Source organism: Polyodon spathula, chromosome 24, assembly GCF_017654505.1.
Source record: "Polyodon spathula isolate WHYD16114869_AA chromosome 24, ASM1765450v1, whole genome shotgun sequence".
Taxonomy (NCBI): domain Eukaryota; kingdom Metazoa; phylum Chordata; class Actinopteri; order Acipenseriformes; family Polyodontidae; genus Polyodon; species Polyodon spathula.
This window is the reverse complement of record NC_054557.1, coordinates 8,154,099-8,180,479: the sequence shown is the minus strand read 5'-3', so window position 1 is coordinate 8,180,479 and position 26,381 is coordinate 8,154,099. Positions and strand designations below refer to the sequence as shown.

Sequence of the window (26,381 nt, the reverse complement as noted above, 5' to 3'; positions counted from 1 at the left end):
TCAAACAGTTTTAGTACAGTCTGTAATTTACTTCCTGTTGGGGAAAAAAAAATATGTAAACATTTGAACAAGCACACACTGAAATGTATTCAGTGGCAAAGATGATGATGACTGTATCAAAAGATTAATTAAGTATTAATACACCAGCAAATTCACAGCACCCCAGTGCAATTACTGGCATGCTAATGGTTTAGGAATATGGCCCATCGGGTAAAGGAAACCAATGCAAACATGTGAAATAAACAACACATGCGTTTGTGTTTTCCTATTTTGTTTATAAGGTAATATGAATGGGCAGCATTTTTAAAAAAGCCATTTGTGATTCTTTGTGTAATACAGTACACTGATGACTCACTGATAGGTACGGATTCACTGGATAAAACCCAAAGCCGGCAGATTTTTATTGATTCTGTCAATGAGTGATGGGGGTGACTTTGTGTCTCATCTTAGTGTGAGTCCAGGAACATTAAGGTAGTTTATTGCTCAGCTAACAGTGGCTGCAGCTGTGAGTTTGCAAGGTGAACAATAAATCAGCTTCAATGAGTTTTGTTAAAAAAATACCAATACTATCAGCTGTGCTGCATTTTCAAAGTGTGTAGGCGATGCAGAAGACGGCATTAATTCAGCATTGAATTCCTGCACCTGACTCTCTATACTAAAAACACTGTGGTATGAAGTACAGAGATCCTTTAGATGAGGGCTGTAACTAGTCTTCTGTGTATACCTGGGATATTTATAGGTGTTCTGTCCAAATTGCTTGCAAGACGTTTTATTTCCAAAACTGTGGTTAAAAAGAGATCTTGCTGGTGGTTTCAACGTCTGACCACTAATACCATTGGATTTAGCTTTACATAGAGAGAATGTCTAAAAAGAAAAAAATGATATTTTGAGCAGTAATCATTCTTCTGTGATTTACAAAAAGCACCACTGCAATCCAAGAGACTTTTCCTTTACAAACCTGTGACAATCTAAAGATATAACGACATGTCAAGATACAACCCCTTTCCATACACCCTGTCTCCCATCCCCAAGATGCAACCATTATAGGCTATTCTCTACAGTAGGATAGTCGGGACAACTGGTTTAAAATGTACAACAGTAAAGACCCTTTATAATCAAAATGTTTTATTACGAATACCAGGACAAAAGAAAGGTGTAGGAATCATTGAAAACAAATCATGAAAGGAAATGGTGAGAGTTGGTATTATGCTGTAGATTTCCCATTGATGTTCCAGTACAGTAATCCCAGTGTTGTGCCTGGTGGTGGTTTAGCTTAATTTATTTTACAAATAATTCACAATGTATAGGTTAAACAATGCATTAACAGCATAGAAAGTTAGACTGACAGGACAGCATTGGAAAAGCTCAAATAGCAGCCATTATATTACATGGTCTACCTTTCAAACGCACAACATACCTCTCTCTGCAGCCATCTGCAGGGTTTCTTCAATGCGCAGCAGTTCCTTCTGTTTGGCCTCCTGCAGGTATTTTTCCTCTTTTGCTGCATCATATTTAATACCTGCCAAAAATAATGATATAGATCATTAACACATAACTTTTATAAAAAAAAAAAAAAAAAAGGCCTGTGTATATATATATATATATATATATATATATATATATATATATATATATATATATATATATATATATATATATATATCTCAAGGGCGGGGAGTTGTTTAATTGTTTAAGTGTAAAGAAAGTACAATAACTAAAAAGAATGATGGGGTGCATTTTAATTATCTAGAGCACCAGAGCTTAATACCATCACTCTTTAACTCTATGTTAACCTTGCCAGGGCCCGTCCCCCCCCTTGTGTAATTTATCGACCGACTGAAGTCAGTTTAAATAATAAATAAATAAATAAATCATCTTTAGATTTTTCAGGATGGCAGTGTTAGATCCAGCACTGCTAATGTCATTATCACAGACCCATATCACATTAAAAAAAAATACACTTTGTATAAAGCCTTAAATAGATACAGTACAAAGGGAACATTAGGAATCGACATTATTCTTTGTACAGAAATATAGGTAAATTATCCCCACGTTAGACATGGGACGGTCTCTGTTCCAGGTTAGGCATGTTCACTGAAATATCAATCCGATTACATTTTTGTAACACCTGTCATGGATGGTACTGGTGCTATGGAAAATGACACCCTCAAATGAACCATGACGAAAGAGACACGATGAGGTCTTTCTAGTTTACTGGAAAAGGACACTTTCTAGAAAAGCGTGTCTGTGTGAATTCAGGAAACAGATACTATAAGGGTGACAGGTTACTGTGAAATGCCGTGTTGTGTGTTAAACTTCATATTGATTCTGCAATAACATGTTTAATATAATCTAGAATTGTTACTCTTAGTCTAGAATTATAATTAAAAAACATAAATATTGTGCATGTTTGTGCATAATTTGGTACATCAAGCTCTTGACGGGTCTTCAGAGTGTTCAAATAGTATTTAATGAATGTTCAAGCATATCTGCAAATGAATACTGAAAGCGTTTTGAATATGTTCATTGTTTTTTTAATTGTCTGCAACTTAAAAGAATGCAGCATTCGTACAATACTCAAGTTCAACCACGACAGATCACAATGCAGCACAGCGACCTGCTGTAGCAACAGCCTGACTGTGTGCAGCATGTTCAATCCTCAACCACATCCCCATATAACTTGACCCTCAGATGATCACTTACAGGAAAGTATAGCAATAAACAAGGCTGAATCTGCAGAGTTGGTAAACTCCTCTCCCTCGCTCTTTTTGAAAAACATGTTTATTTTTCTGGACAAGTCAGCAACTTGCCAAGAGAGTTAATGAGTTAGAGTGAGAAAGCTGAAAGCTAACTGGCTTCTTTGTGTTTGCCAATGGTTGGCTGTCAGTTTACTGTTTGAGTTATTACTTTGTAGTGGAAGAATTTCCCAAAATATCATGAAATATGTTAGCTCTTTATTAACAGTCACATTTTAGCTTTTTATTAACAGCTTGCTGACATGTTTCCTAAAACTGTCCAGTCTAAGACTGTCAGTACTTTTCTGCCTTTGTTTGACCTACCAAGCGACCTTGTGGTTAGCATAAGGGTTGTTTGTTGTTGCCGTTAGCCCACAGATGAGCCTAAAGTGTACAATAACATGTTTTGAAGTATCAAACACAGCACACATTACCACGTGGTATTGGTCACAAGTTACAACCACGCTTTGCTTCAGTAATTTCTTTAACAAATATACTCCAATTTTAAATTACTCCACCAAAGACTGACAGAGCTGTATGTTAATGTTCAAAAAAGCTGCTTTCACACATGCAGATGGGGGTGTTTGTATGTGTGCGAAATGCCAAAAGCCAAAAAATTCCGTACTTTAACGTCAGCTTGATGAGTTTATTAAAGAGTGTGAATTGTTTAAAATAGTAATGTTACCCAGTGAATTGCAGCACTTACCACTGCAAATTATCAAAAAGTGCAAATGAAATGTCACAACAACAAACACCAAACAAGTGTTGCACAATAAAAGAGGTGTGTGGGTTTCCTTAGGCTTCAAAATAAGGCGGAAATGGGAAATGATGCTGTCGCTTTCAACAGTTCATAAACATGTAAATAAACCTCATTGGGAAAACATGAATCCTCTTCATGTGTGTTGTAATTACTAATGTTTCTGATTGAGCTATGGAGCTTTCACAATAGGCTTTGCAAAAGAAGAACAGCCTAATGTAATCTTTTGCTAGGCAACAATTTCAGCTGTCATTAAAATATATAAAGATTAAACCAGAGGCCGAATCTATTGAATACCAATATTTAAAGTGGTGCCCTTCAATTAAATATATGAGTGATGTTAATTTTGCCGTCAAAGGGGTTGCGTAGAGCTCAGCTCATTAACACGCATATACTGTGCTTAGCACACCATCTTCTTGTGTTCAAGGTTATGATGACAACTTAACATGCTTTTTTATTTCACGAAGTGCCTGCAACAATACCTTCACTTCAGTCCACAAAGGGAACTTTAACTATGTATATGTTTTAAAGCTGTGGTATCCACAATCATGCTCAGAATAGGCATGCTGCTACTTACTTGCAGCGGCAGAAGGTTATTAATGACAATATAAACTTGCCCTCTTGCAACACTCTGCCCCTAGTGGATGCAAGAAGGACATAGAACAAATATGACATTTCTTATATCCACTGGGGGCAGTGTCGCAGCAGGACAGGTTAATGGTTACTCGTTTATTAATGAATTAACCATTAAATAAGTATTGTGTAGCAGATTGCTACGCGTGCGGACTGGCAGAGCTAAAATCGTGTTATTTTCTGAGACAGATACCATACAGCTAGTTCCAAAATTGCACGCAAGGGGCTAGAGTGGCAGACTCTGGGCCCACAGTTTACTTGCCTGGCATTTATTGCATTTATTGTAAGCAGGCAATAATTGACTGCAAGTTGCACATTCTTGAGAAAAACGTGAAGATAGCCAAATCCACACATTTGGGCATCGAGCTAACAGCAACTTCTGTTACAAACGATGGATGATGGCTATGGAAACTGAAACACCGAAGCTAGCTAACAACCTAAGAACAACAAGTTCGAAAACAATAATTTTATGCTGAAAAGCAATTTTCAAGCTTACCTCAGCACAGGACACTAGCAAAAAACACAAAAACATTACACACACAGTACTAAGGAAAAGGAACATTGTCCCTGCACTATTGGTTGAGTGCCAGGAACAGGGCAGTGGAAACACCCAGTACAAATTAATGTCTGTAAACTGTAAAACACTTTGAATTTGTTTGGTTCTATATCTGGGACCCGATTCCCTACATGTTAAAATAAACCTTTTATACATATTTATAATGTTTTTATACTTTTAAACATTTATTAAAAAAAACAAAGGACTGTGTTCTTGGTTGTCTTGGCAAGGTTGTGTTCTCAGAACAAGTTAATCTTCAACCAAACAACACATCTATAAAATTATGTTATTACCTTCAGTTGGATTCAATTGATTACTGTATTCATGGAATAGCTGTATACACTTAAAAAAAGGTTTAACATATGCATTTATATTAGAAAAAAATGCACAGCTGTGCAAGGTCATAACAAGCTTTAACAGGCAGCAGAAGAATACTGCATTTACTGTAATCTTCTCAAATGACAAATCAATTCTGTTAAACCACATTTCTGCTGAACAGACAGAAGAACCCATATTGAGGTAAAAAGGGATAGAAACAGGCAAGAAGAAAAACATTTGGGAGAATGCTATAACACTGTGTATACCGTGCAGTATCATTCCATAACCAGAATTCAGAAATAACCAAAGCTTATAAACATTTAGTAATTTCTGTCTGAAAGCTTCAATCAATATATTTGTCGCTGCTGAAAATGAACAGCAAACTGCAAAATTAAGATGCAATAAATAATAAACAAAGGTGGACCAATGTGTCATTTTACAAGAGTACAGGGAAGTGCATTTAGCTGTTTTACATAAATGCGAGTCTGATAAATAGTTTCAAGAAAATCATAAAATGTGTTTTCAGTATAATAATTGAACAGGTTCTTGAGATTTCTGTATGTCTCAAAATCATGTAGCTTTTAGAAATCAGCTCCCCGCCACCCTTTGTATCAAAAACATACACAGAGGTAGGATAAAATGTAAAGTTCCCCTCGTGTATTTATGGCTATGATATGCAAACGTTTTTAGTTGGGTTTTTAATTTAACACTGACTGTAATCGGCATGCATCAGGAGACACAAAAAGCAGAACTGATACCAATAACAAATGTACGTGAAAACAAAACATTTAGTAATTTCTGTATGAAAGCTTCAAATCAACATATTTTTAAAATAGATTACCAGTAAGCTCCCACTGATACAAAACTCACTGAATATGCTAGAGCACACTAAATATACCCTAGACCAGGGTTTCCCAACCCTGGTCCTGGGGACCCACTGTGTCTGCTGGTTTTCATTCCAACTGAGCTCTCAATCACTAAACCAGACCCTTAACTGAACTGATAATTTGCTTAATTAGGCCTTTTTAATTGTTTTCAGCTCTTAAACAGTTGCTTAGTTCAAGTTACTTATAAAATGTTATAGCTGTACATTTACAGTGTTCATATCCATTGGCACTGTAGATCATTAAACTACGGCCTGCTTTTACACTTCTCACCAGCTATAGCACAGTGATTTCTATGACTATTACACGTAGGGTATTCATACCTTCAAACCGCTAAACAATGCTCCACTGTTAACCTGCTGTCAGCTTTGTGGTTAGGAACCACTGACTCTTTAGTAATTACACTCTCTTTGTATATTCACTTCCACCCAGAGTTACTAAAGAGAAAAAAAAAAGCATACTGTCCTTTTGATACCACTATCATTGTGTATTCATTGTATAGAGCCTCAGATGAAGAACACATGGTCTTACTGTATACATATTTTCTGCAAAAACAAAAACTGGATATCTTGTTAAAGCAAATCACCTACTATACTATGTCAAAGTGCTATGCTTTTAATGTTGACTTTGTGTTTGCAGGAAAACTGCACCTCTTGCTTCAAATGCTGAGAAGAGGACAATGCAAAGGGGTTGTAGGGGTTCTGAAGTCACAATGATCAATCTGCTGTACATTAAGATACAATTAAAAGGTTAAGCTTTTATTCATTATGCCAAATCTGTGAATGGTAAATTAAAGTGGACAAATAATAAAGTGGCTAAAGTCTCTAAGTGTGTACTTGTTTAAATGTTGCACCCACACACAACTTGTGTTGTGAAGGATTGCAAAGATTGTAACGGGCACAGGATGCAACAACGGATCTGAAGCTTTAGTACACTGTCATAGCTGACAAAACCTTCCTTTTGTGTTGTTAATTTCCTGTTTTGCCATGGCACCATAGGACACGACTTTATTAACAACGCATTTCTGTGTCCTGTACATTTAAAGCACCCTAAACCCTCAGTTTAGATGCAGATTTGTTGGATAAGCAAATCAGTCTGATAACAGAAAATGTTGGATTTGCCTTGACTCTACCACCTTAAGTACATAATATGTCAGGAAAACTCTTATCTATACCAGTCTCAGCTGAAAAAGACAAAGTCATTAGTAAATCTTACTACTATACTAGTTTACCGTGCAGGACCCCTAAATTTTTAATTAAAGCAATATTTTATGTTATCTTAATTTCCATAATAATTTATTTAGCATCTATTTAATATTATATTCTGTGTGTTCTTCATTCTCTTAGACTATTATTGATCTTTTTGCTAATGCAAGATTATTTTCAACATAAAAACAAAATTATGGTGGTTGGAAACTATGCTGATATCTCAATCCAGTTCTATACAGTTAACAACTACTCTCTCCTGTTCTCCCAAATCTCTCTCGGGGACAGAGCCCTCCACTCTACAAGTTTAATTAAAGAGAGAATCTTCAGGTACCCAGTGTTACCCTGTACTTATGGACTTTGGTTTTTATTATTTATGAGGTGATCTCCATAAACAGTACTGGACAAAAACTTGCATTATGTTTGTAATATAAAAGCTGCATTTCCCTGTTGAAAGGCTGTTTCAGTCACGATGGGGAAGACAGCAGCTCTGACAGTTCTAGAAGATTTCTAAATGTTATCAAAATAATTAGATTTGGTGAGGAATGTTCCCTCCATTCAGAACATCTTCACACTGAATCAGTGCAAATCTGCCTTACACCCCACTGACAGCAGGCTTGTTATTTCTAAAAGGCAATTTTGTTCAGGTCCTCACACAGTAGATGTCACAGTTAGATTGGGGAAGAGAGAAACGTATTAATATTTAACTTACTTGCTCCAGGAACAACAAGAAGATAAAGGCCATCTAAGGTTGCCACTACAGCATCATTGTACAGATTCTTCCACGGGATCTTCAGAATCAGCTTACCTAGAAACACATGATTGAAATAGTTTTTAATACTGTTTTTCAGTGAAGGAGATTACAGGGAGTAAACAGCCTTCATCTGTTAATTTCGTATCAAACAATGTTCCATCTAAAGAAACGAGACACATCTATGTAATGCATGCTAATGGCAGTTGGGTACATGAAGAATGTTATTTTCTTTTTCTTTAAACAGTAATGCATGTGAAACGCTTATAGTGTCTGTTTGTTTGTTTTTTCTATAATTGCAAATGGGACTTCTAAAGCACTGCTTGTCCTGTCAGAGTGGTCAGAAGCAAGGGAAACTAATTCTCTGATTTGATTCCAAAAGATTCTTACTGGACACCCAGAGCTACAGCACATGTGCTGTTTTAGCACATCAATATTATGAACATATCTGTTGTTCCTATTACAAAAAACCACTGTTATTGTACATATCATGACCACTAAGTATTGTGATTATCCCAATACAAAACATTTGGTGTAAACACTTTGCTTGAAATAACCCTCCTTCAGCTAATTTTGTTTTTCAAAGAAACAAGGACACCAGGAAGTACTTCTCCAACCACAAACTAGAAAAACTAAACCCAGTTTGTCATATTTTTAAATGAAGCGTACTACCCAGCCTTGCCAAACTGAATGTCCACATGTGTCAAATACTTTAACAGCGACTTCAGACTTTCAAAATCCAAAGCATTCTTCTCACGTGATTTTCTGTAAAATGAACCGGCATTCAGCATGCTAATTCACTAGTCTCTCATTCGTTTGACCTTTGGAGGCCTTGGGTTGCCAAACTCTCACAAGTCAAATGAGTCTAGCGGTCTCAATCTACTGTAACCCCTAATGACACTGGCAATTTTAAAATACTGTGGGTTTTGTTATGTGGACCAGTCTCTTACCTGAGAGAGTCAGAACTCAATGCTTTAGACCAGTTGATTTCAATCAGTGTACTGTATTGCTGTCCTGAAGGCCTTGAGGTATTGGAAGGGCTGTTTCAACACTACTCTGAATGAATCATCTCAGTACAATTTCCAAAGCAGTAGGCTGGAATAATTCACTGAATAAAAATGATACTGCAGGAAGTGATCCTGCTTGTTAAATAAAAATGAATGAGATTACCAATTACATAATATACTAAAATGTCAGGTGGTTTCATGTGACAAATCACATGTTGAATTTGACCACTAAAACCTGGTAAACAGCCACCTTTAAATGTCACCAGACATACTATCTGAGCAAAAACCTGATTTTATTTATCACTTCTATCCAGCTAATTCATGAAACAACATAAGGAACCATGCCGCTGCAGTGTTTAAAGCATTCTGAATGCAGGGCTTATACTGTATGCCCATTCCTTAATGAATAGTTAATTAATTCTGTAAACTTGTACTCCAAACTCATTCATCTCAAAACCAAAATATTTCTATACTTCACTGCACACAGACTTCAGGGTAGTTCATTTTCTAGCCAATCTGGAAGTAAATGAATCTTCAGCTGCTGCATATGAATGCTGACTCACCTCAAAGTATTTAAGTACGGTGTTAAGCCAAATTTTGCATTACTTTGAGCTGTGTTTTGATGTTTTAAAAGTGCAGCCCCTATATAAGCTTTTATGGTGTCTCTTTCACAGTACCAGATTTTTCTAAAGCAATACTTGTGTGTTAAAACAAGCTTGAAGGATTGGAAGGTAGCCATGGAAATGACAGAAAGTATCCCTAGAACAACACACAGTTTCTCAATTAAGATGTGATATAAAACCAAATACCGCTGAAAGGTTATGACGGGTTGATATGGAGCACAGCTAATGTGAGCAAACAGTGAGGACAGCAGAAGACTAGATCAACAACTACCATCTAAATGTGCAGGCCTCAGCCTGATTGAGTACTGGTTCAAACTGCAATTAATGGGGTTGCCCGGCAACCCCTTCTCTAGCCTTCCCTGTAAACCAACTGAACACTTATCAATTTATAAAGTGTGCGCTAAGCATATTTACTTGCCTTGTTTAATTTCTTTTATTGGTTTGGCAGCCCTGCTTTAGCTGCTTTCAAAACCCATCATCCCTTCTTATCAGGGCAGTTCAGTCTGCCTTTAGGCCAAGCACGCTACTTTTATTGGATTTCGAAGTCATCTATGTTCAACCAGCAGGAGCAGACTGGCTGTCAAAGTCAACAGCTATGAACGTCATACCAATTAGATCATTAAGGCTCTTCAGGCTGTCTTTTGCTCAGAAATAATAAACAAACAAACAAACACAGGGATTAAGAGCAATATGCTTTCCCTTCTCATCTTGTAATTTAGGTTCACTTAATCTTTTACTTTAAAAGTACAGTTTTAAATTAGATCTAACAGTGGAGCTGTGTGTTATTTATACAAACTTACCAGTCTATTTTAAAATTTAAAAAATATAGAAATATTTTGGCGCTCTTGAAAAAAGTTTGGGATAAATGATTCTGGTTAATGTCAAGCATGGTCTACTGTATATTCAAACTGAAGGGAAACCAAGTAGGAGACCCTAGGATCAGGAACGGTTAGTGAATTTCTAGAACTGAAACTCCAAAAGGTGGTATATCCCTTTATGGAAAATTTAAAAATATGTATTATTGTACAGCTTTGGTTTTCACCAATTTTCACTGAAATTAAGCAAACTGGTTACTATGCACTTATGTACTGTGTTTCCTTGAAAAATCTGCAGTTTTCAGAAGATCCAGAGAATTAAGAAACTTTGAATAAAAGTATGAATCAGGCAAAATTAAATACCTAGCCTTCAGAATGCCCAAAGATGACACGTGCAATAGTCACAAGACACCAGTAACTTGACATTTAACAATACACAGGGTCTATATTAAATTGCTTTGAGGTTAGTGAAGCATTCTTTAATATCCAATCCAACACTGGAAGCACATCATTCCCTGAACTGCTGTGATTCAGAATTTTACATGACACATAATTAAAAATTTATTACACAGACTTTGTATTCTCCTATCAGGAGCTAATAGTGAATTGCAGTGGGTCCCTGTGGGGCAGGTGTTAAGTTGAATTAATGACTGAATTGCACAACACATCTAATAATAATGAAAGGTATAAACTGAACCTATTTAAAACATCCCATCCTTTTCTTCCATCTTCATCAGTTTTAAATTAATGCTGGGAAGTAATATTGAATACTCTTTCATTTAGAAAAGGCCGGGAAAACAAACGTGTTAGTCTCACCATATTCTACCAGAGAAACACAGTTCTGTACAGTAGAATCTATACTGTTATATGAACGAATACAACATGGTCAATTTTACCACAGGCTTCTGGGACATGTTGTACAGACCTCTGTTTCTAGTGTTGCTTAAAACATGAAAACAGATTATATATGTCTATTTTAAGTGTAGCACTGTGATCTAAACAGCCAGAATATCAAACTGTATCAGACACCTTGACATACAACTGTCAGAAATCACAGCTGTTACCTTATTAAAGGCAACGTTGTGCATTAGTACAAACCACTAAATAAGACATTTGCGCTGGAGCTAAAAATAAATACATATAGTAAAGTATTTCATTTTAGCATTCAAGTGCTCTCAAGGAAATGAAAAGTTCCAGTTACTGCATGTTTGATACAGTTCATTTCCTACTGGGGCACAGTGACCTTAAGAAGGTGACAATCTTATATAATCTTGTTCTGAACTACTGTACTAAATATGGGCATTACAATCTGTTTGAGCACGCGAGGAGAATGGTACACTGGTTCCACAGAATGCTGTGCCCACCGCTTACACTGGCACGCAAGACTTTTTGGGGAAATCAGTTCTTATCCAGTTCTCAAACAAATACCAGGTGAACTGCCAGTATAGATTAAAAACAGTAAATATTATTTTAAAGTACAAATATTGACGGTTCTTCACATGTGACAAGAAATACTAGTATTATGCCCAGTACAAAACAAGATAATTTCTTTCTGTGAATGAAAACAAAGCATCCAGAATAATGTGAGGATTAATGACATCTCTGTTGGCATATTTCGTAAAGAGATAGTAAAAATACATATTTTTATTATTGACTTTTTTTTTTTCAACTTGAGTCACATGACTATAAGCTAGCCACATAAAGACAGAGGTCAATATCATAGTCTCAGTTTATATAACAACTATGATATGTCCGAGATATGAGTCTTTCACACTTCCAAGGACAGCTTTGGAAAATTACTGACATGCAAGGGTTAATTTTTCTTGGCTGATACACTGAAATTTTACTTCATTTTGTGGAAAACAAAACCAGCTGCGAGACAGTTTATTAAGATACTCTTCGTTGTACTGACTGTGGAATAACTGCCCCCATACTATCACTGCCCCTCCCCCCATGTTGAAGAGCTAGTGGTTCTTTAATTTGGAATAAGCAGAGATTTCAAAGAACACGCTTTAGATAAAAAAGATGCTGCTGGCATCTAATCATTTCACGTTTTCAAACTCACTCCAATGGCCTGGTTTCATTTTATAATATAAAAATTAATTCAGAAGAGTCACAAAAGCTATTGCTTTACTAAATCAATAACTCTGATTACCTGAAAACTCAGCACGTAACTAAAGTTCCCATCCACAGGGTGCAATTAAAATGTCATTAAACTTTCATTCGCTGCCTAAAGGAACACATCCCACACACTATTAGCAGTAATCAAAACAGACAGTACTCATCTATAAAGTATTTTTTTAAATAAAGTGTAAACTACAGCATTCTTATAGTTTTTCCAGGGTTATCTCCAAACAAGAAAAGGGCACCTTGCCCTTGTGTATAGTCTGAGTAAGGCTAAGAGAGAGTATGGGTGCAATTTAACACTTAAAACATACGTGTTTCTTATGAACTAGTGGATTTTGTTTATGATGTTAAGGGGCCTGTAGCTAGATTAAAGATATAGACATTCTGCCCAGGCAATGACACATTTATCAAAGTGCACTTCATCCTACAACGATACAAGAGCGTCTATATTCATAGAAAACTGTAGGAGCCCAAAATTACTGCAGGGAAAACCAATCAAATAGTGTCTCACACAGTTCCAGTTGCTTGTATAGGAATAGGTTAGTGAGACAGGAAAAGTACAAGCCTGCAGACTCCTTGTTAGGCAGACAGTGGATTACCAACACACAAAGGGTAGTGTGCTGGGAAATAGAAAATAATTATACATAATTTCTATGCTCCACTGGCTTTAAAAGACACAAATCCATTGGGAGATGGATGATGACTCAAACACCGCTGGATGTTCAGAGCACTGCCAGGCTTGTGTGGTAATTAATCAGTGGGCAGACTGGGAAGACTGTAGACTAGAGCTAAGCGGTTGATTTGATATGCCACATCTGGGTTTTCTATAAAGCATTTTACATCACTGGAGAATCCCCCTGGATTACAGAAGCCCCTAAGATTCTGATTCTAATATAATGGTCAGTAGCTACTTTATTTGACAGGGACAACGTACAATTTGTAACATTTATGACATGTCACAAGATGTATTACACCCATATTTTGCTATGAGCTAATTTTCATTTGCAGTCGAAAATTGCCAGGCAGGTGTATAGAAAGGAAGAAAATAAACACAATAAATAAATAAACACAAAAGCGAAAAAAGAAAATACTAATTAAGTAACATTTACAGAAGGGAGAAATTTGCAATTGACAGTATAGGCAAATAACTTGAAGTTATCTTTTCAAATGTAATGCAATTATTCCCTCTAAAACAAATAATACTGAACAGAAAACAGCTAAAATTCATAGTACCACAGTAATAATAATTACCCTCCCACCCGATTTTAATAATTGCAGTACAACAATTTCCAAAATCTACTAATATACCAGAGTTAATAATAACTGACTTGAGCCCTTTCCCTGTGTATCTTGTACTCTGTGTGACTTGTATCTCACATTGATTAGCTCCATATACTTTAAAACAACCTCAATTACTGAGTGGCAGCAAATTCCTACATTTTTATTACAGGACTATAACATGCTTCCAAAATTTAAAACAAGATTACAATTAGAAACGGAGGAGTGTTCTTGCTCGTGAGATTTAAAGCTTTATTACAGTTCCAGAGGGAGTATTTACACTCTCATAGAACCTAACCCTAACCCTAAGCACAGAAACCCCAGAAGAATATACCAGTGACCAGAAGGACTTTGTTGTGGAAGACAGCAAAGGAAAGAAGGGACAATTGAAGTGTGCAAGTACTGCTGAGCTACTATACATATTGTGACTGAAAAAACCACCCACGAATTTTGGAAAGTGAACTGGAAACAATAATTTCATACAGGAATATAAAACAAACAAACAATTCACATAAAACTCAAAAATAGCTAAAAAATAAGCACTGAAAAATGAAATAAATAAAAACCGAAAAACAGAAGCCCTACCTATGCTTTATTATATTTTGCTATGTTTTCACTATGGTAAACTTGTATAAGGTGCACTAGATCTTTAAATTAATTACTAACCCACGGCAAAAAAAGTGCCTGCGTTCGTTTTCTTTGGACAATTTGCAGAACAGGTTTCATGGTTTTCTTTGTTAATATAGGTAACTTGCGGGATTAACTACATCGTCCACATTGTTTATAAAACTCAGGAATGCAACAAGTGGCTTGTGATCGTCAGTGCAGATTCATCATCAGTCTTCTTGAATGTTACCTATCTGAGGTTGCCTTTCTCACTAACTGATCAATTCTACTTTGTGCATAGCTGATACTGCAGGGTTCAGTAACAATCCCACTTTCACTACACAGGTTATGGTGGGAAAGTCACAAGCCTCTTATGTTAGGCCAGTGGTCCTCAAAGATTTACATGTGTATTTCTCAAAAGTCTGAAGGAGTGATAATTACCATAACTAACTACTAACTCCAATGAGTAACATAAAATGACACTGAAATATTGAATTATCAAACAGAAGCAGAGGACACAGAATAAGTAAACTAATGACTTTAGTTCCTGTCCCAATACATCAGTAATGTAGTATTCATTATGCTATTTGCTGCTGTCACAGGTCAAACACTGTAAGGAAAGGATTGCATCCATGCTCTTTGATCTCTTGGTGTTTTTTTTTTAGAAATCTTCAAAAAGTGAAGGTGGATGTTTAACACCCTGAAGCCTAAAGAGCACATTGTAACTCACTTGCAGCCTCCCAGGAAGTCATTGCTTAAACTAGGTTATATCTAAAATGGGCCTATAAAAAGCTAAACCTTGGACCAGGACAGATAGATAGGTACTCACCAATCTGCCCTGCCTTTACTTTGAAAGGAACATTGAATTCACTCTGTAAGAAAAAACAAAAATATGTTGGCTGGACAAATCCACCTGTCCAAATGGAAATGTGTATATTTGGTCTTGTTAGTCATATTGCTACTGGCACATACCATTTAAATACTGTAAGGGACTGGGTGTCCAAAGTAAATACAAATCAGAAAGAAATAGGAGGCTGACAACAAAACAAATCTTTTCTAAACCATATGCCTCTCAAATGTGGTTCAACACTTGAGTTTCTCATGTCTGACAAATTGACACCAGTAATGCATTGTAAAGCAGGGCTTGATATGAATCCACTTACCTGCCACATTAGTACAGGCCCAGACACAAGCAAACATAATAACCAGAAATAAGGAATACTTTCTTTAAAAAATTAAATAAATAAAAACAGGGTTATAAATAGAAATGTATGTAGCTCTAGGCTACACAAATTTCAACAATACAACACAATATTCCAACTATTTAAATCCAGCAGTTAGAGACTTAAATAACAATGTCACTCAATAACACACAAATCCCCAGCCAAGACGAGGCTTGTGTACACCTGTCACCATTGCCTTTAATGACATTGACTTTAATGTAGAATAGTATAACAAACTGCTTTAAAATCAAAACCACATATTCCCAAGATGTAGCTTTTCATCCAGGTGTCGGTCCTGTAAAACAAAGTCACTGTGGCCTTCATTTCTTGGGATTAACAGTTGGAACAGGCTTATTAAATACAGAAAAGGCATGAATTGCTCACAGTGAATGCGTGTAGGGTTTTATGGATGGGAAACAAGCTTTTCACTTTTGATTTGTTTTCTTAGGTCTGCTTCCTAGATTCCTTCCTGTTTCTCCTATTCTCCAGAACTCTAGAAAATTAATCCCTTTTAAAGGTATAATGCAACTCTAAGTGATTATATCCAACGGGCATTATCAAGTTTAAAAATAACTAGTCCATAGTCCACCATTTTGTGACACTGGCTTATTCATTTGCAGCTTTTAATGCTTATTAGATAACACAGCTACCGCACCTTTTGTATAGACATTAAGAAATGAAATACATTGTTTTGGCTACTTCCAAGACTATAATGCAGTTATCCACCCTGCCACAACTGTGTGTGAATGAACTTGAACAACATGTGCCACCTTGATCCTTGTGGCGTCCTTGTCACGCAGTGACCAGGCTGTGACCAGGGCAAACGATGCACTACATGAATGTGCTCAATTTAATTCAGTTTTATATCTTATTTTAATGAATCACTAAAACAGGAATGTGTTACAGTACTACAGTAATCCAAAATGGTTAAATTGAATGGGGAAAAAAAAGACCATCCGTAAACAATCACTGAACTCTCTGGCACTGCCAGGTATTGTATAAATAATGACTATGCTGCCTGTATCATACAAAAACACCCACAGCACTGTGCAGCACAAGTAGCCAATCAATCAAAAATATCAGGGTGTCTATTTTATGACAGCATTCTGACAATACGTGCATATGAAGAAGGAATACTGCAAAACAATGTCAGCTTTATTAAGAGTCCAGTCAAAGTCTATTTAGCTGTAGGGATATTTCACTGCATTGCATAGGAGCAATAATGCAATAGTCACATACCAAAGTCTTAACTTTGCCATTGGTCTTTTAGTAAAAGATTGCTTTACAATATTCTCAGCATAGTGGTTTTCAGCTGATCGTTCTGTTTCCAGATCCCAGTTACCCTGCCACAATGCTGGTATGTTTTATTACATGTTAGGGAGCAAACAAGTTAACGACAGGTAAGAAAAATGAAATGAAGGTCTGGAAAACAAAAAAGACCCCACTGAGAATGTCACAGTGGGGTCTATCTGATCAACATATAGCCCACCAGGACAAGCCACAGCTGGATTTTATTAGAGCTTTTTACAGCACTGCCTAATTACCCTGGATTGCATCAACCACCTATCCGTGGTTCTCCCAGAATCACCCCTAAAAGTGATGCAATCCACAGTGAATCCCCAGTCCTGTAAAATTATCTTTAAATCTAACCATTCCTGTGGGGATTGTACAGTTATCATGTTGTGGTACTAGACTCTACAAACATAGTAAATGTGTTACACTAGGGATTTAAATGTATATGTTAACCCTCCCAATTAAAAAAAAAAAGAAGCCACTCACCAATGCATTTTCTTTGACTTTCAAGTTTTCAAGAACTACATTGCCTGTAAGAAGGAAGAAAAGAGCAGCATTAGAAATTCCAGTTTGGCCCTCTTTGCAAACTCATGCTCTCCCACCCTCTCCCTCAAAATACTGGGCAAGTCAGTGGTTTCCATTTTTTCTCAGACTCAATAGCACGTGTGCTGCTTGCCTGCTTGCTTGTTTTACATGACATGGCTGTTTTCAGAGCTTCCAGTGCCACATAGTCAAGAGAGATGTTTGACAGTTTTTCTGGTCAAAGCAAATGGAGTTCCCAGATTCAGAACACTATCACCAATGTGCGTAACGGAAGGCTTAGTTCCCTGCATGTTAAACGCATGCCAGGTCTAGCAAATATTGGACATATAGTCAGCCTAGTTGAAGTGCACGTTTAAGGCATAACCCAACCTGTACTGAGATCTACGAGAGACATGAATGAAACATAGGAAGACTCATAGTTCCCAAATGGCAACGTCACCCTTGATTACTTGGGTAGTTATTTCTGGAGAATGGAAACATGCTTGATTCCAGGTTTTATTCACATTAGGCTCTTTAAAAACATGGGGAACGCTTTGCAAAGAGGCCTGGGGAGGTGCTTGTACACAAAAGTCCAGTCAAGTAACTTCCCAGCTACAGCTGGCAAGGAAAGTGTGATGGCATTTTAGGTTTAAAACATTCTACACACCATCTATGCATACCTTGCATTAATCAACTGGATATTTTTTCTTTAGATAACCGACATGTGTAGAAAGAACATTGTACCAAGAAGTTAAATTTTAACGTGACACACCTGTTTCATTATGATTGAAGGGCTAGACAGCAGTCATTTTCTTTCAAAAAAAATTTAAACAGGATATTCGCCTGGTATATATATATATATATATATATATATATATATATATATATATATATATATATACGAGTCTCAGTGACTCCAGCATCGGTTTAGTGTGTGTTCCAGTGTTGTCAAATGCATGTTTTCATAATGTAAACACAATTGATTATTCCATTCACGTGCACCTTAAAAACAGACAATTTAACGGCAATGCAATGCATTTTAATGTGGTTTCCTTGTTGTGGCTTTACACACTAAGGTGGCGTTATTAGAATATTACACCCGCGTTGCTTCATAAATATCATTAGATGACGCTGGTGATCTTTGCAATACAGCCTGGTTAATATTAACCATCTGATGGAAAATGTGTATAATTCTCTTACCTCCCCAAATGCCAAGCTTGAGTTGGGACTTGTCTAGATTTTCCACATAGTCCCCTATAAACTTGTTAAGAAGGTCTGCGACAAGAGACTCGAACACCATGATTCTAGCTGCATCTAGCCTACTGTAACTGGGTTGTTGTGTTGATTCTGGAGCAGTCCCGTGATCTTCAAGGCTCGCACTAGTGCAGAAACGAAAGCGAATTGTTCTGAGATCAACTCGCCCTGTCTGTGATACTGAGAGCTGTCACACGTGAGCACTGATACCAAGAAAATGCGAGCTGTTGTCACGGTGTCTGTAGTTACCATACAGAACTACAATATTTTATATAGAGCATTAGGAAGAAGTGCTAATAACCCGGTATCTTGAGTGTGGAGAGAACGTGATATCAAGACGTGTACCTGTAGGTTGATAATAATAACAATATCAATGTGTGTTGAAGTAATACTATGAGACTGCGGCTACAAGTAATCCATTCAGTGCACCCATTCAATGCATGAGCGACCAGATGTCCTTTAAATTAAATAGAGTTTACATTGCTGGCAATATTAACAGTGGAAGGGGAGTGGCAGTAGTGCACATCTATTACATTTATGAAGTTATTATTTCAGTACAGTATTTCATTTGGACAGTGCTTTCCAACTGGTTTTAAAAGCGTATCAGAGAGTAAAACAAGAAAGGTCAAGGCTTTGTTTGTTTTATTATTATTATTATTATTATTATTATTATTATTATTATTATTATTATTATTATTATTATCTACTATTAAGGATGCAACCATACATGCTAAGCCATGTTTAGAATGTGTGGCAACTGTGTTACATTAAGGTATTGTTACACAGAGGTAACATTGCAGTCTTTGCACTGGTTATACCTTCATTAACTGTCATATATAGCAACAACCAGTAATCTATGGTAAATACATAGTTCTGGTTTAGAGTGATCATGGTGAAGATTACAGTGTACTATGCTACACTTTTCTATGTATGGTGCACAGGAATTGTGGCATCAGATTCACAGGGTGATAGCAATGTAGAGAAGCCCAGAGCAAGTCACTATCCTGTTTTTCATTTTGCATAGCAGTGTGGGTCCCTTCCTTCATTAGTGAACCAGTTGTGGGTCTTTTTCATGGAAGCTATAAAAGCAAGCTGATAAATGTTTTGAACTTTTGTCACACACACACATGCGCATCAGTGATCTGCTTTGAGAACCGTTCATGTTCATTTTTGCATTAATTTTCCTTATTCATTTTTAAAGATAAATCCTTTGCAATTCAGAGGCATAATGCACAAGCTGTTAGGGGCTAAACTGTTACTCTTATAAAACTAGTAACAAACAATTTAGACAAAAAACTGTGCTAATTGCATTCTGGTGTAAAGAACATGATAAAACGGTCATATTATCTTGGATAAAAATGCACTAATGAGCCTGTACACTTTTAAACCCTGTGTAAGCCACAGTGTATAGGTAAGAATCTCAGGTGAGTCATATTAAACTCATTGTAAAACCAGAAATGGATCCAACTGCTATGTAATGGGAGTCTTATTTCTATAATAAATGCGATGAATGAATGCTAGTAGAGTAGAAGCAGACTCTGGTTTATCAGTTGTTTGTCAGGTGCAGTGAACCAAGTGGTTTTAAAAACATGATAGACATTTAAGAATGTGTTGACTTATAAAAGGTAGAAATACAAGCTCTTGTGATGTTCAGTGTACAATGCTGTTAGCAACAAAGCCGTGTTTAACTTGTGTTTTGTTTGATGGTTTATAACAGAGCTTTGATTTGGCTGTCAGTGCTGGTGATAAGCAAGGTTATAATGGGTGCTAAAACTTGTTGTTATGATTGCAGCAGTGTTAAGCAGCACGGGTATATAAAAAGAATGGGGATTACCAAGGCTGAAATTACAAAACCTTCAGAACACCTATTAAGAAATGTATGAAATCCTCATTGACACAATTATAGAAATTGCCTTACACTTGAGAAAACCTGTACAGAGACAGAGAGACAGAAGAGGTGCACTTGTTAACAGAAGGAACAAAGCCTTTGTGATGAGGTCTATGAGAGCTTCTATTTGCAGGCTGCAATGTAGCATGATTTATACTCCTAATCAAGAGCTCGGCAGCTACACCGGTACTCTAGAGGAACAATGGGGAAACCTTTTGCCCTAAGTTTAGAAATGTCATTGAAGTTTTATAAAGTAATAATTTTTAGTGAACAAAGAAAGCTACTGAATAGTTTTTCATAGTTTTATTATAAATAAAACAGACTTGTGGAGTGTATAAAATTATAAATAAACTCTGCATGAATCTTGTACTCACAAAATAAATATATCATAATTACACACACACACATGCACACACACACACACACACATAGAAAAACATTACTTGGGTAAGATGCTTGTAAGAGGGAGCTCACATTCACCTAAGGCATAGTCTCTTTTCATACTTGACACTTTGTTAACCACTTTCATTCTCAGTGATCTGAAACACAGCTCATGCTCAGAAATCCCATCAAAGAAAAAGTCTTCGTTAAAAATGGGATTCCTGCTTTTCCTAATGACGGTGCTGCGCTGCTTTTGGATTTTCCCCGGCACCAAGGACATGCTGACGCAGCAGTTGATACTTTTGGGGTCCACAGAAGAGTCGTAGAGTCCTTCAGCACTGACCAGGCGCACCCGGAGTCTCTGATTGTCCTGGCAGTACTCAGCAGAAAGTCTTAAGGTACCTTCTCGGCCCACAGAAATTATGTTTTCTTTTATGACTCTGTCCCTGTAGTGCACCAGATCCAAGGGGAAAACGGTTGGAGGCATTAAGCCATAAGCAGAGGGCATAGGCTCCAGCAAGCATTCAGATGTTCTTCTCATGATGTTGGGACTGCTGTCTGTGGAGCTCCCTTCGTCAGTCGACAAAGAGTTGTTCCTTGACACCATTGTTCTTTTTACAGTCCTGGAGAAGAGTTTTTCGTGACTTATTGCTTTGAACAAAGAGGACTTGGGAGGAGATCTGGCAAGAAGCGGGGAGCTGAAGGGAGAAGATTCTGTTGAAGATGCAGTGTCACTGTCCAGGGTGCCTTGCCTGTGCAGGCTGAAGTTTTTGGGAGACAGTCTGGAGGTCAGTGAGTTTAAACTGAATGAGGAGGAGGAGGAAACTCGGGAGTAAGTGTTGGACCTGCTTCTGGGGATCATGATGGGGATGCCACAAGTGTTTGGGTCATTGTGGAAAAGGGACTCTTTCCTTCTTGTATGGGGGCTTTCAAGCAAGGTGCAAAACCCGTAGCTGGTTTGAGCTTTTGGCAAGTGGGGCAAGGAAAGAGCTGCTTGAGATTGGGGATCAGCATTGGTGCTTTCTTCATCACTGTATCCACCATCATAGGGCATCTCATCCACATTTTCCACTTGGATCACATGCATGTTGACCATTTCATGGAAAGTGGATTCCTTTTTGTTAGCAGAGTTTTCTGGTGTGGCGATTTGGATGCTGGGGGAGTGTTTGTTCCTCTCAGGAGTTTTGGGCTCCAGATGAGATGATAACTTGGGCGGTATGCAGAATTCTGGGATTCTGTCCGGGGTGATAATGTTGGGGCACAAAGACATTTTCTTGTGTTTCTCAGACAATGGTCTATCAATGCTAAACATGATGTCCCTGATTTTAAAACTGTATTCTGGGATGGGAAGAGTCAGACTGGTTCTTTCCACAGACACACCGATTGTATCCAACACCCACATAGAAATGTAAAATGCAAAACCCTGTCAAGATAAAGAAAAGGAAAATTAGGATAGAGTTACACTGAAAAAGCAGCACAGTTAGAAATATCACATTAAACCACCAATACCAGACATGTATGAAGCACTTTTGGCAGGTGGCAAGCATTTAAAACTTTGTTTTTTCTACATAGTGAATTAATCTGAAATATTTCAAATGTATATATTATTAAGACTATTAGCTGTTCACATTTTAATACTCTTACCTTCAAAGTCTTCAGAAACTCTTCTGGTTGTCTTCAATTGCGGATTAGGAAGATTGCTCCACAAACAGTCCTGTATGTACCGTACACTTTCTCTGAACGTCTCTCTGTGTCTCTTGTGGACATTACTCCAAGATTCAAACCTTGCCTAGCTTTGTGGTGCTCAAAAAGCTGCCCACTGTTTAAATAGGCTGCTCGATCTAAGAAGGATCCAATCCCCTCAAAGCACACCTCCACTGTCAAAGCAAGACCCTCCCCTTTTCCCTAACAATCTGTTCACATGGAGACGACCACGCGGAGAGAGAAGGAAAAAGGGGATAGAAAAAAGGTTAACCAGATAAGAAGCTGTAAGTAAACTCTGCCATGAAGCAAAACAAAAGTGTATTTGATATTGTAATAAGTGGTAATTAGCGTATTTGTTTTTCCATCTGTAAAGATACAGCAATCTGGGCCAGATTAAGGTAGTGGTTGTGGTTCCCCAGGCAATTGATGCTCTCACTGTGTTCCTTTTGTCCCTGCGTAATCGCCCCACTATTCCTGTGTGTGCTGTATATATGTAAACAAATTAGCAAAGTGAAAACGTGAAGCAGCCTGTGTTTGGTTTTTTTTGTTGTTTTTTTTTTTTTTTTTTTAGAATCAGCCAAGCTGTCTGCAGATCAAGTGAGGCATTCTTTTAGATAAGGTTAAAGCTGGTATGTAGACTGGCACCTCTATAATGGATCATAAAGTGCACTTAAGCACAATTCACGTACATATCAGAGTCCCACTTATATATGTTTAATGGAAGAATATCAGAAAACGTGTTGGCTCCTTAGCAGTATAATGGTATAGTTTTGCACTATAATGTAGAGCTTATCTTCCTGAGCATCTGCTTAATTATGTGGAATGGATATTTGAAATGCTAAAAGTTATTTAATAACTTATTAAATTCAAAAATGTTTTGACGAGAAGACTTCTTCAATGTCTTCTTCAGAAAAACTTTTAGTTGAAACATTGAATTTATCAAGTTACTTTTAGTATTTCTAAGTGTATCAATTTTTATTGGTTTTTCTAAAACTATAACTCACTGTCAAAGTTCTAGAACTCAAAAATAGAAAGAGTAGAAAACTTAACTACTCTCAGACACACCAGGAGCAGACATACTTTAGGAACTCAAAGTATATTTTTGTAGGGTGATGTGTTATACTAATATGTATACCTATGTCCGTTTTTTTTTGTTTTTTTGGGGGTTTTTTTTTTGGTTTTTTTCAAGACACTAAACTGGGTTTAAGTACAGTAGTTACTTGTATCTTAAGGTAGTCTACATGTAACTTACTTAGCGCTTACTTATATTTGGTCTAATTATTCCATTCTGTTGTATGAATAGTTTCTACAGACTGCCAGATTTTTATTTAACCTTTCTTATTGACCTGTATATATTGGGTATAGCAATTCGATTTAGAATCTGTTTTACTGTACTTTGGCTATGCTATATGTGATTCTGTGGAAATGACTCTGAGAATGGGAATTTGTGTGAGTTTAAAAAAAGAAACAGCAGTGCCCTCTTGTGGACAGTAACCGCCATTATTATCTAATGAATTTAATTATGGCAGCGCTATACTTATAGCAGCCTTCAAATAACAAAACCTCTGATACATAGGTGCAATTATTTAATGCTAACACTGCATAAAATGGCAAAAACCATCAAAGTAGTTGCAGTTTTGTTATCTATAATGTAATCTTAGTGTAAGAATAATTTACTGACATCCCATGCTTCGCATGCTCATTTTGTTTAACAAATACTCATTTAGTTCTAGGTATTTTGCTGCAAACATATTATTGTATACACAGTTTGGGCTACCCCTTTTTTACATATAAAGTATGTCTTGTGGAAGTAGAGAAATATAAATTCTTATATGTTGTAATTGATTAATCCCACACTGACAATTCACTTATAACAGAAGGAGTTGTTTTGTTGTTATTGGTGCTACAGGCAACACCACTACAGCTCAGACTGCGATTAGCTTAATCTCAGTTCATTTCTCTTCATGCATTAATATAGAAGGTTTTTTGAAATCATTGTTGTACACATGGGACACTGCAATCTGTACTGCATGTCTTTGCTAATCTAAACTCACATATTAGTCAGGATTTTATTATTTGAAGTGTGATCCTAAAATCCCATCACCCTTTATATTAATCCCATTGGCCATGTCAGCAAGTCTGAATGAGATCCACAGTAGTTTTAGGGAGGCACTGTTTGGCTCACATACCCCACTCTATATAAACACCAATCAATTTCAATACCCTGGGTATTGAATGAATTTCAAATACAGTATGGGTCTTTCTTTGTTTATCTTGACATTATTGATTTTTCAAATAGTATATGAAACAAAAAGCTATCAATCAGCACATAGTATGAAACTTCAGGTGGCAAAATGTCCATGTAACATTATCAACATTTTGTGCACTGCAGTGTAATGATAGCAGCCTGCCTGTTTGTATTATGACTCTGGAGCATCTTCCTAGATACAATAGCATTCCTAAAGTACAGATTCACTCCACAGCACAATTTATACATTAAAGGATATTATTATTTGTTAACTCCACAGCCGGCACTAAAAATCAATGCAAGATTGCATTTTATGGACAAAACATGGAGTCTCTCTATTTAAATACAATCCTATAAGGAAAACCCATTTTTTTTAACCAGCCCATTGCCATAAGCAGACAACTACCCTCCTTTGCTCAATTAGCAACATTCAAATCAACTCTTTCTCATGAGGAAACACTGTGATCCATTAAGAATAAAATAAATCACAGATACAAATTAAAGGTCTATTCAGGCACTATGTGGGGGTCATGGTATCTAATGCACATCATTATTTAAATGCAGAGAAGTATTTACATTCTAAGGTGGCCTGTAGCATTAGGCAAAGATATCTATTCAAAAAGGATGCATTATACGTTGCAATTTAACATCAGTGCCCAATAGTGACAGCTGCTGGAAAAGAAGTGAATGGAACAGCTGCACATTTCCTCAAAGCCAATCACATCTACTCCCTGCTTCTGCCACAGCACGGGAATAATCAAGGGTGACTCTTTCAAGGTTCTATTGCACCACACAAGTATGTGAATGGGCCTGCATTTTCACGGTATAAGATAACATTAGCTATTCTTTGGACGGTATTACAGTAGCATGATTATATCAGTGCACCGTTGAAACTGTAATACTGTGTAACCTAAACTCTGGGAAAACAAGCAAGCCCAGACACTCCATTAGTGAGCTACTGTTTCCTGAGTGTCAATATGGCATTGTGACAGGCTGGCGTTGCGGTGACGTCAGGCCAGATGCAGGAACAGAAAACACATAGGCAGTACTGCAGTTGAACAGACGCGCTGTGCGCCATTTATTTGAATACAAAAATAAAATAAAAAGGTTGAACAAAAAAGATTTGCTCACAGAGCACAAAAGAAAAGGTTTAAACAAAAATAATCACAAACACAAAACAACCCTTAAGGCCCGGGTGGGCAGTAGCCTTCACGGATCCTATAGCGTTGTTTTTTTACTTTAATCTCTGGTTTCACTCTCCCATTCTCCACTTCCGAAAACCCACACCCGGAACTGAGAGTGTTGCTGGTTTTTATCTTGGTGGTCATCTCCCAATTAATAAATTAACCAATTAGACTTGGGAGATGACCACTTTCTGAAAGAGATTTTATCATGGATGGTGCTACCCATCCACACTACAAAACACAGGGCTCTCTTAGTCATATTTACAATAAATCATACAACAAACAAATACAATATAACACAGGGGCAGGGGGGGAAACCCCATTCTAAAATAAACAAATACAAAATAAAAACAAAACAATAACATGGAGGAAGGCACCACACTCCTCCT

General features: G+C 36.9%; 2 protein-coding genes across 2 annotated transcripts in view; both read right to left on the bottom strand.

Annotated features, from left to right (window-relative positions):
- vps13c (vacuolar protein sorting 13 homolog C) overlaps positions 1-18,715 on the bottom strand; it is a 102,462-nt gene extending 83,747 nt beyond the window's left edge. The window contains 5 exon segments of the mRNA XM_041226200.1: positions 1,418-1,519; positions 7,801-7,896; positions 15,125-15,167; positions 17,298-17,341; positions 18,534-18,715. Coding sequence (XP_041082134.1) covers positions 1,418-1,519; positions 7,801-7,896; positions 15,125-15,167; positions 17,298-17,341; positions 18,534-18,633 — 385 coding nt within the window. The 5' untranslated portion in view covers positions 18,634-18,715.
- Positions 18,716-20,838: 2,123 nt separating this feature from the next.
- c2cd4a (C2 calcium dependent domain containing 4A) lies at positions 20,839-22,661 on the bottom strand. Its single transcript, XM_041226785.1, has 2 exons — positions 22,501-22,661; positions 20,839-22,279 (listed from the first exon to the last, which is right to left on the bottom strand). Exon 2 carries the CDS (start codon positions 22,256-22,258, stop codon positions 20,915-20,917), a length of 1,344 nt encoding a protein of 447 aa, XP_041082719.1. The 5' UTR covers positions 22,259-22,279; positions 22,501-22,661; the 3' UTR covers positions 20,839-20,914.
- Between the last annotated feature and the right edge of the window lie 3,720 nt (positions 22,662-26,381).